At 33.5% G+C, this 10222-nt stretch overlaps 2 protein-coding genes across 2 annotated transcripts; both read left to right on the top strand.

Annotated features, from left to right (window-relative positions):
- Positions 1-541: 541 nt before the first annotated feature.
- LOC147534931 (glycine-rich protein) lies at positions 542-3988 on the top strand. The gene is made up of 4 exons (XM_086646152.1): positions 542-689; positions 3322-3425; positions 3510-3657; positions 3744-3988. Exons 1-4 carry the CDS (start codon positions 671-673, stop codon positions 3776-3778), a joined length of 306 nt encoding a protein of 101 aa, XP_086502278.1. The 5' UTR covers positions 542-670; the 3' UTR covers positions 3779-3988.
- Positions 3989-6574: 2586 nt separating this feature from the next.
- On the top strand, positions 6575-9055 carry LOC147534930 (flavonol synthase 1-like). Its single transcript, XM_086645706.1, has 3 exons — positions 6575-7375; positions 7962-8289; positions 8647-9055. The coding sequence occupies exons 1-3, from the start codon at positions 6897-6899 to the stop codon at positions 8857-8859; spliced, it is 1020 nt and encodes a 339-aa protein (XP_086501832.1). The 5' UTR covers positions 6575-6896; the 3' UTR covers positions 8860-9055.
- Positions 9056-10222: the final 1167 nt, after the last annotated feature.

Here is a 10222-nt window from a genome sequence, read left to right as displayed (position 1 = left end):
TCGAGAAGTCCCTCTGAGGACGACCCCACACAATCCTTACGAGAGGTAAAGAAGCGTCTACGAGTAAAGCACCTTATCCATATATACGCTTGCTACTTACGCTCCGCCATCCATTCTAAGTTTAAGAACCTAGATAATAGTATCCCGATCAAACTGTTGATGAAGGACCGCCTGTGCACGACTCGACGAAGGGCCGCCTCAAAAGCCGAGGACTCGGGCACAGGAGGCCCAACCCATTTGACACCAGTGGGAACTAAAAAAAGTAGAACTTTTAAGAAAAACAAAACATAACTTGGTTGAAAGATTATATTACCATTAGTGTTTTAGTTTTCTTTAGGTGGAGGCTTTGAGGTATAAAAAATAATCTCTGGGACATAAAACAGCAACCTACTGCTTCCTGTGGGATTATCTCACAAAACCAATAATACCGACTAAACTAGTGTAGGTTAAACCAACGTTAGCATGGGTGAACGAAAAACATAGAAGAGGTCGTCTCTACTCTGTTCATTCACCAATGAAAATTCTTAAAACACGTCTTACCGGGACCCACTCCTTCCGTAGCCTCCCTCTAGAAACGAAACAAAACAAAACCCCCCATTTCCATTTCCATTTCTAAAAACAACACAAGAAAAATTTCACAAAACACGCAGAAGAAGAAGAAGAAAAACTCATGGCTTACGTCGAGAATGGTAACTAATTTCACTCTTTCTCTAATTCATTATCTGATTGATATCTCAATTTTAGGTTTTATGTTTTATTTCTTCATCTTTTAGGGCTTGTTTTTATGTGATCTTTGTTTCTCCAGATTTATTAGGGTTTCCTTTATATGCTTATTAATTTTGTTTCTCTCTCTCTCTTTTGGTGCCTGGGTTATGAGATTAGGTTAATATATTGCCCTTTTCTTCACCTATTTATTATGATTGATTATAGAGCTTAATTCATCGTTTTTATATATTGAGGATAATGTCATGCTGATTTGTGTGCTTGAGGTTCCTCAAATGTTAGAGTATTTCCTGATTAGAGTTAATTCTAGAGCTATAAATCTTGTTGTTATACTAAATTGCTTAGTATTCTTGTCAATTACACCTGAGAGTTTGTCAATTAGATGTTAGGTTTGGGTTTTAGCAAATCAGAGATGTTCAATCAAGAATTTTAATAATGGTATTATCCTTTTCCAACTAAACTCGGAACTTGATGTGAAGTCTAAGTAGTCGGTAGCAGAATTTTTTGTGTATAGATCGGCCTATATGAGCGATATATTGGATATCCTTGGGTATCAACTATATTGAGGATCAAACTGGGGTCCGTTTGACGTGGATTGCCTTGGCCATAGATATTTATCCTAATGGAGGCAACATGAAATATTTCTGAAGTGCTTTCTCTTTTGTCGTAAAGTTTCGACTTCCTTGTTCATGAAACCCGGGATTCATATATCAGACTTGAGATACTTAGACATATTCACTAGGTTTTTCCTTTCGCTTTATCCAGCAGTTTCTCAACCTTTTATTACTAAGTGCTTTAGATACAACCGTTAAAATCTTCTTCCGTCTTATTGCAATGATAAGGTAGTCAAGTTTCCTTCAATTGATAGGAATCTTTAGTCCTAAGAATTTATATTTAAAGAACTCTGCACATTCGTTGTTTCTTCTTGGGAGTGAAACTGAAATTTTCTTAATGTCCAATCTACCGAAAGTTAGAATCAGTACGTAAAATCGTTTAATTAAAACTTTTGAAAAAAAAAAAAAAAAATCGTTTGATTTCTTATATCTGATGGAATAGGAACTCGAGATATATCTTGTCTCTCATTTGATAGTCTCTCTTCTTTGAGTACATTAAGAATTAGTTCCAATGCCATCATCTAAAAGAACATTTGGATCCATGTGATAAGATACATATGTTTTTTAGTGTCGTTAATCTAAGAGGTCATTTGCCGCTCCTGCATTAGGCAGATACCCAAAACCCTATAGCTCGCTTTCTGGAGTCTTTTTTTCTTGCGGCACATGGGTTGTAGTCTTCCTGATAAGTCAAGTCGTAAAACTTCACGTCTCTATGATATAATTGTTGAAATTTTACATACATATGTTAAATGAGAATATATGAAACATTATCTAACAATTGGGTAATACATTCGGAAATTTCTGTTCCATACGTAAAACTCTTAAAGACTGCACAATAAACATAAAGAAATCAATGGGTAAACATGAAGAGTGATATGTCTTTGAGAATTTTTGTTATGTACTACTTGTAAGTTTTAACCACATTCTTGCTGCTTTTTTAGAAAAATATATATTCCTTCAAATTAAAAAATAAAGCAATGCATGAATTATTGGCTTCTGCGAGATATCAATCATCATGTACTACTAAAAGGTTTAGATTTGCAGAGGATTGGAATGGTTCTCCTTGTCACTGTCGTTCACACTTAAGTAGATTGGATTTTTGATGAATTTACCTCAAACTTTTTTGTTAAACTAGCACGGCACATATAGTTCCATACTATGTTGAAAAAGTCGGCAAGGGGGACTAGTCGGCGGACTTGGGACTAGGCATAGTCGCTAGTAGTCGTATTTACACGGGACTAGTCGTAGAATATAAATATATAATTATATATAGGTATAAATATAAGTATTTGGTCTTAATGAAGTATAAACACTAAAAATTCATCCCTAAGAAGCACACATATAATTATCAACAAGTTCTACAACATTAATGAAGTATAAAACACTAACAACTAACATTTATTTGAGTTTATAGAGAAAAAGAGTAGAATATGGGTTGTAAAAAGAAATAGTAAAAAAGATTGAGAAGATAGAGAAACTTGGAATCTTGTTTGGAGAGGAAGAAAACTTCAAAATTACTTCAATCTGGTTATAATGATATTTGGAGGGGAGAGGAAGGGTGAAAAGCCGAATGAGCAAATCCTAAACCACCTTTGTCGATTTGAGCAAAAGAAAAAAAGGCTCCGCTAAATAATCCCGACTGGCCCGACTAGTCGACTCGGTCCTAGTCGGACCAAGTCGGGGATTCACTCGGAATTCCACGGGACTAGGGTTTTGGCTCCTAGTCGAGTCGGCAAGATGGGGACTGAGGAGTAGTCGGGGTGTACTCGGGGATTAATCCCGACTTTTTCTTCATAGGTTCCATACTTGAGCTAATTGGAAATAATGGTTTGTTCGGTTCATCCTTGTTGAAATACACCGTATTTGATTCAAATTTGAGCTATTTGGGTTTTCCAAGTTATGGAACTTGTGAACTCGGTGAAACTTCTATGATCCAGATCTTAAAAACATTTCAATAATCTGTTTTCATTCTATCTGTCCCCAGGTGTTGTCAAATCCAAGCGATCGATATGGCGATTGAGCACAATTACTGATTTCTTCAAATCCATATTCAATATCATTGCTATGTTCTTCATGACAATGTTTTCGGTATGTTATGGATTTCCTAGTCTAATGATATTATATTCAAGAAAATGTTTATATTATTGTTTTCTAATCTATTGAGTACTACAGATGGAGAAATCAGACGCTTATAAGAAAAGCACAGGTTATGGGAAGAAATGGGACGGGGGCGGTCCTGGTGGGCCTGGAAGGGGTCCATATGGTGGTGGGCCACGTGGACCTCCTCGTGGATTAGACAATGTTCGAGGAATTGACCACAGTAAGTTATTGTATATTTTTCTTGATCCTACTTTCTCCCTAATTTCTCCTAAAATTTGAGTGAGTGTGATTTTAATCAACTTTCAGGTTCTCTCCCTGCTTGTGGCTCCTGCTGCGGCTAATATACACTGGACTGGAGTGAATCTGTCTACATGTTTGAAATGGTTTTCGTTGTTCTAATATCGACAAAATGCTTGAATTGGAAAATATAATTAGATGTTAAGTAAATGAAAATATTATCGTACATAAATGTAGCTTTCTTTTGCTTACTGCTACTTTTGTCTAAATCCTCTTAGTTCGGATATGAATATACTAATGATCATTTTTCATTATCTTATGTGTCTCTAAGGAAGTCTTATATATCATGAAAAAGATTGTCTATTTATGCAACTGTTGCTCATTGAAAAAAAAAAAATTTAGTATTGTTTTATCAATATAATTACTCTAATCTTTTTCCCAATTCAAATAAACCAGGCCAAGATATTAAGGTGGCTGACTTAATAAGATATGAGAAGATGGTCTTGTCAATCAAATTATGTTTTTCTGTCTTCAAATTGCAAGATCATTACCAAGAAAGATTCTAAAGCCAAATGATTTTGTTTGCTTATTTTGATTTGTTGGGTAGATCAAAAAATGTAATAGTGGTCAAACATTTATAAATATTCTTCTTTAAGGATTTTTGTATCCTAACTCAGCCCTTCTGCATTAACAATTTTTTTTACAGGAGATTCAAGAGTTATTACATTATTACATGTGGATAGTATTATTTAGTATGTTTACTATGTGTATTCAACTTTTCAAATTTGTTTGTTTAAACCACCCAAGTGCAATGTGCCTGAAAGACTTGACTTAATTTTTGATTTTTCAAATGTGTTTGAACTTATAAAAGTTGTTGGCTTTTCAAAATTTTTTTTAAAAAAATAAGTTAATATTTTTAAATTTTTGTACTATTTAAGGCTACACTAGTACCCCTTCCCTAAACCATTGTAAAATAGCTAGTTAGGGGATAAAAGCGTAAAACCTATTGGGCCATCCCAAACGTCCGACGGGTTTGGGTGCTCTGCTGGTCCAGATCCTATTAGTTTGTCGAATTCAAAATCAACGGAGCTGAGACTTGAGAGAGAAGAGTGACACCCGCTAGCTTGGCATGTCTTCTATCAGAGCTGCCTTGCCTTGTCTTTTATCGGAGTTGGACTGGCTGATAATTAAGCACCACTAGTTTTATGTGATAACAATGAAATGTTTGACAATCAAAAATTGCAATACCATTTTGTTTTCGGAGGCCTTTTTATAAAGAGAAAGAAAAGTAAAATACGGGTATGGTTTAGACCTGGCCGGATACGAAAACAAAAACCAGTAATTATTTGGTAAAATGAGGGGTAGAGTTTGAGATTCCTACCAACCAAAACCTCTAGAAGAAATAGTGTGAGGTTTGTTTGTAGGTACCTCTCCACATTAAAGTTAGGACCATTAATACCCCAAATGAAGATCCTAGAGTTGTAGTACAATGTAGTTGGTGGTGCTAATAAGTGGATCGGATTACTCCACATTCTCCATTTTTGACCGTTTAATCTATCTACAACCTAATTCCCTCTCTCATATTGACATCATTTACTTTTGTTTTAATGAAGTGGGTCCCTCTCTCACATATGGGATCCACTTTAATTTCCTCACTACTCGTCAAGCTAATAGAACAATATTCTATTTGATGCTTGTGAAAACAAATGAAACACAAACAATTTCACCCAAGAGGTAGAATTAGAAATGGAAATGTATTATGACATTGAAGATAGGGTTTTGTTAAAAAGAAGTTTAGTACTCTACCTAAACTCATATTAATGTTCTTTTATCAGTTCAGTAGAATTGAAAATACAATCTCGTTTTAGTTAGGCGTATGTTTGAACACGCAAAATTGTAAATAATATTAGTATAAGTATGAGTAGGCATAATCGATTTCAAAATGATCATGGAACAGAATGTGGTAATCACATATCAAATAGGAAGTTGTTGCACTCATTAGCATTAAGGATGAACTCAAAAATAATTTGTATACTACTATTTTTAGAAGACTTGTGAGAGCTCAAATAATTATAAACTTTTGTATTTATTCGGGTTACGAAATATTGTTAAATCAGCCAGAATAGATCATTATGTAGATGTTCTTTCAAACCCTATGAAAATATTGCATATATTATATGTTTACTTTCATTTTTTTATTTCAAAATTAGGAAATATTAGAATGTTGCAGTATATCTTTTTTGGGTTAAGAACCAAGAAAGAGTCTTGAACTTCAAATATTGAAGTCTAGAAATAACATTTCTTTAAAAGTCATAGAAGTATTCCCAAGTAATATGGAGCCACCTACCTCCAAAGTTTAGTGATTAAAGTTCCACATACTTCAAACCTTGAGGAGGTTAAAAAACAAAAATGCAGTTGCATTTCCTAATCAGTCACAGGACATACTTTCTCTACCAACAACTTAATTTTCATCCTACAAGTTTTAGTATGCTACTATTATTGTTCATTTTAATGTAATTTGAGTGTTATCTTAGGAAACTAAAAAAAATAAAGCAGATTTCGAAAAAAAATCATGTTTACAATAATTTGTTATTTACATGTGTATTACGGTAAACCACATAAGATTTCTGACTTAAGTATGTCCGATTTTATTTATTCCCTAGTATTTTTCATGTAATTTTAGATAGGAACATAATAGTATCTGATATTATTTATGCTTAAAATACTTATTTATCAATACTAAGTTATAATTTTAAAATAGTTCCTAGATTAGCACCAGCACATACAATAAACATAACCAAATAGTTCAAGAAGTGTCTTTATTATATTTAAGATTATAACTTAGTATTAATGAATAAGTGTTCAAGCATAACTAATATCACATGTTTATGCGTTTCCACGTCATCAGAATAAAAAATTATGTATTACGAATGCACATCTGGAATTGTTTTGTGTAGAAAAAAATAAAATCTTATAAGAGATGAAGTTTCTCTCTATTGCCAATTGATTTTGAGTTGAATGAGATGATAATCGACTTAATATGTCTAACCATGCAGGCCTATAAAAGAGGTGAAGTAGTCCTTAGAAAGGGAGTTGAGTTTTGGAGAGTAATTAGAGAGGGAAAGAGTCCTCTTCATCCCCTCCCCATCACCACAACCAACAAGTAAACCTCATTCAATACCTTTTTGTTTACTTTAGAGAAGAGGAAAAGAGTTTATAACAATGGCAGAGGTTGAAAACAGAGTACAATCAATAGCATCATCTCTAACAGGAAAAGCAATTGATAGTATACCATCAGAATTCATTAGATCAGAGAAAGAACAACCAGCACTCACAACTTTCAATGGACCAATTCCTGAAATCCCAGTAATTGATCTTAATAACCCAGATGAAAAAAACTTGGTCAAATTGATAGCAGAAGCTAGTCAAGAATGGGGTTTCTTTCAAGTTATAAATCATGGAATACCCATTGAAGTTATTGAAAAATTGCAGATTGTTGGTAAAGAGTTTTTTGAGTTACCCATTGAAGAGAAAGAAAGTTATGCTAGAGCTCCTGATTCAGATTCATTAGAAGGTTATGGGACTAAACTTCAAAAAGAATTTGAAGGGAAGAAAACTTGGGTTGATTATTTGTTTCATAATGTTTGGCCTCCTTCTCGGATCAACTATCAATACTGGCCTAACAATCCATCTGCTTACAGGTATACTTCCTCTCCACCCAGATCCATTTACCCGACCCATTTTCGTCATAGTCCCACATAGCTAACCAGAGTGTCCGGAGCCTGAGCTATACTGCTATAGGTGTATGTTCAAGCTTGGTAAGTGTCGAGGTCTTTTGAACAAAACCCCGTACTTGTGTGAGGTGTCTAAAGCAGGGATGATATCGATAACTGCTAGGACATGGACCGTCACAAGTTTCGTGCAGATCGTATCCATTTGCCTACATCTAAACCCATTTTAAGCATATTCGTGTCTATAGTTATATCTATATTTGCGGTAGATTTTAATGAAACTCAAAATAATAAAATGTCCGTCATGATTACTTTACGCGGATTCAAACATTACAGTCTGTGCTCGAAGAATTTGTTGCAGATTTTCATATGATATACAATCAAGTTTTATTACATGAAACGGCATCACGTCTAGATATACAATTATTAGATCAGATTAGACTTTTAATTTGATTTGGAACTCATCATATTGTTTTTCTAGAAATTGATCTATAAATGTTCGAGTCATTTGACACTTTATAATTTAGAATAAAGTGATGTGATTTTATTCTTGTAGGGAAGCAAATGAGGAGTATACAAAGTGTTTACTAGGAGTGGTAGATAAACTATTCAAGTGTTTATCTCTTGGATTAGAAGTTGAAGGTCATGCCCTAAAAGAGGCACTAGGTGGAGAAGAATTGGAATATTTGCTTAAAATAAATTATTACCCACCATGTCCTCGTCCAGATCTTGCCCTAGGAGTGGCTCCTCACACAGACATGTCTGGTATCACAGTTCTAGTACCAAATGAGGTACCTGGTCTTCAAGTCTTCAAAGATGATCATTGGTTTGATGCCAAGTACATTCCTAATGCTCTTATTATTCACGTTGGTGATCAGATTGAGGTAACCCTAATTTTCTTTCTTCATTAAACGGATTAGTACATTAATTTTAAATTTACATTAAAACTTAACTCGGCTGGTTAGCGGTTAGCTTTAAAATTGAAGTAGTCTATCAACAACATTACTTTATTTGGGAAACTCATATATTATAGGAAAAACCCGTAATCTGTACATACAACTTTCTCACATACCACAATTAGTATTTTGATTGTTTCATAAGGTGATAACTACAAATTATGTTTTCACATGAAAGAGTTGTATGTAAAGACATAGCGGTTGGTTGTAGGCATTAATTTCTTTTTCATAACTCCGTCTAATCGTTATATTTGATAAGAGTAATAAATTGATTTGATTAATCAGATACTAAGCAATGGAAAGTACAAGAGTGTGTATCATAGAACAACTGTGAACAAGGAGAAATCAAGGATGTCATGGCCAGTGTTTTGCTCACCACCAGCTGATAAGGTTGTTGGTCCTCTTCCTCAACTTGTCAATGAAGAAAATCCAGCCAAGTTTAAGACCAAGAAATACAAAGATTATGAGTATTGTAAACTCAACAAGCTTCCTCAGTAGTAGGTTTTATATTTAGACAAGAAAAAGATGGGTTTTTTCATGTATGTTTGGCCCATTGTTTTGAATTATGTATTGGACCTATTGATTTATCATGCATTAATATTCTCCAGATATTTCTCCTTTTGTTGTCTTTTCAATGGAGCACAACCTATGATGGAATAGTTTTTTATTATTAATAAAAGGAGTACTTTTTTAATCACTTGTATTTGAGAATTGTTTGATGGAGGATTTCTTTTTGTAAGCAACTCATTTAAGAAATGATTTAGAAAAGTTTGATGTTTGTGAGATTTTTGTTTTCCAACACCACTCATGTATATCTTCAAAACCGAAAATGGGTGTTAAAGTGAATTGATTTAATGTGTTCTATCTTAAACGTCAAAGTTTGAGCTCTATAGTAGATTTTTACACCTATAACTGAAGTTCTTACGAGTAATTGTATCACATGAATATGTACGATTATTTGTTCAGGTCAAAAATCAGAGTTTAAGTTTACGTATAAGACCATTTTTCAAATTTGATCGACCTTTATATAATATCAGGGCAAAGTTACTCAAAAATATTTGCTCAACAGAAAAACAAAACCTTTATTTCTGTCTGAAGTAAGTTAATGAAGAGTCTCACGGCTTCTTAACAATTGATATTGTTTCACTTCGTCACTTTTTTTTTTGATGAGATTTCACTTCGTCACTTATTACCTTAAATACTGCAGTGAAAGAGATACAATCTCTCAACAAGAAAATATGACCTAATTAACACTTTGGGTTATCAACAATTTATCTATTCAAAAATAACAATTTTCGCCTTAAATTGGGTTAATGAATCGGCTCATTAACGTCTTCTTAATAATTGACAGTGTTTGGCTTTGTCACTTATTATCCTAAATACTGCAAGGGAGAATTAGAATCTTTAACCAAGAAAATATGGCCTAACTAACACTTTAGGTTTATCAACAATTTGTCCATTCAAAAATAACAAATTTAGCCTTCACTGAAATCTTTAGACCTAAAAAGAACAAACCTACAAAAGCTACCTAGCTGAGGCCTGAAAATGAGCCACATTAGAAGCCAACTTGAAACGGATGCATATCTAGTAAGTAATAATAAAGTATTAGGTTGTATACCTTTTCATGTGGTTCCGGTGATGCTGGTACGAAAAATTGATATTCACGATATCCATTTAGATAAAAGAGAATAGAGTCATTTTTTTTTTATCTCCTACTTTGTGGTAAGTTTTCTTTCCATCTCCTTTTTTTCGTAAATTTAATTTTAGTTTCCAATAACTCTGTTAGTTAACTTTTTTTTTTTTGTTGAACACTCTGTTAGTTAACTTAATAAAGATATCGTAACTACTATTCTTAAAAATG

This window comes from Eschscholzia californica, unplaced genomic scaffold (genome assembly GCF_041429995.1).
Source record: "Eschscholzia californica isolate CP2 unplaced genomic scaffold, dmEscCali1.0.p SCAF_6, whole genome shotgun sequence".
NCBI classification, from domain to species: Eukaryota; Viridiplantae; Streptophyta; class Magnoliopsida; order Ranunculales; family Papaveraceae; genus Eschscholzia; species Eschscholzia californica.
The sequence above is the reverse complement of the archived record's forward strand: the minus strand, read 5'-3'. Positions and strand labels throughout refer to the sequence as shown.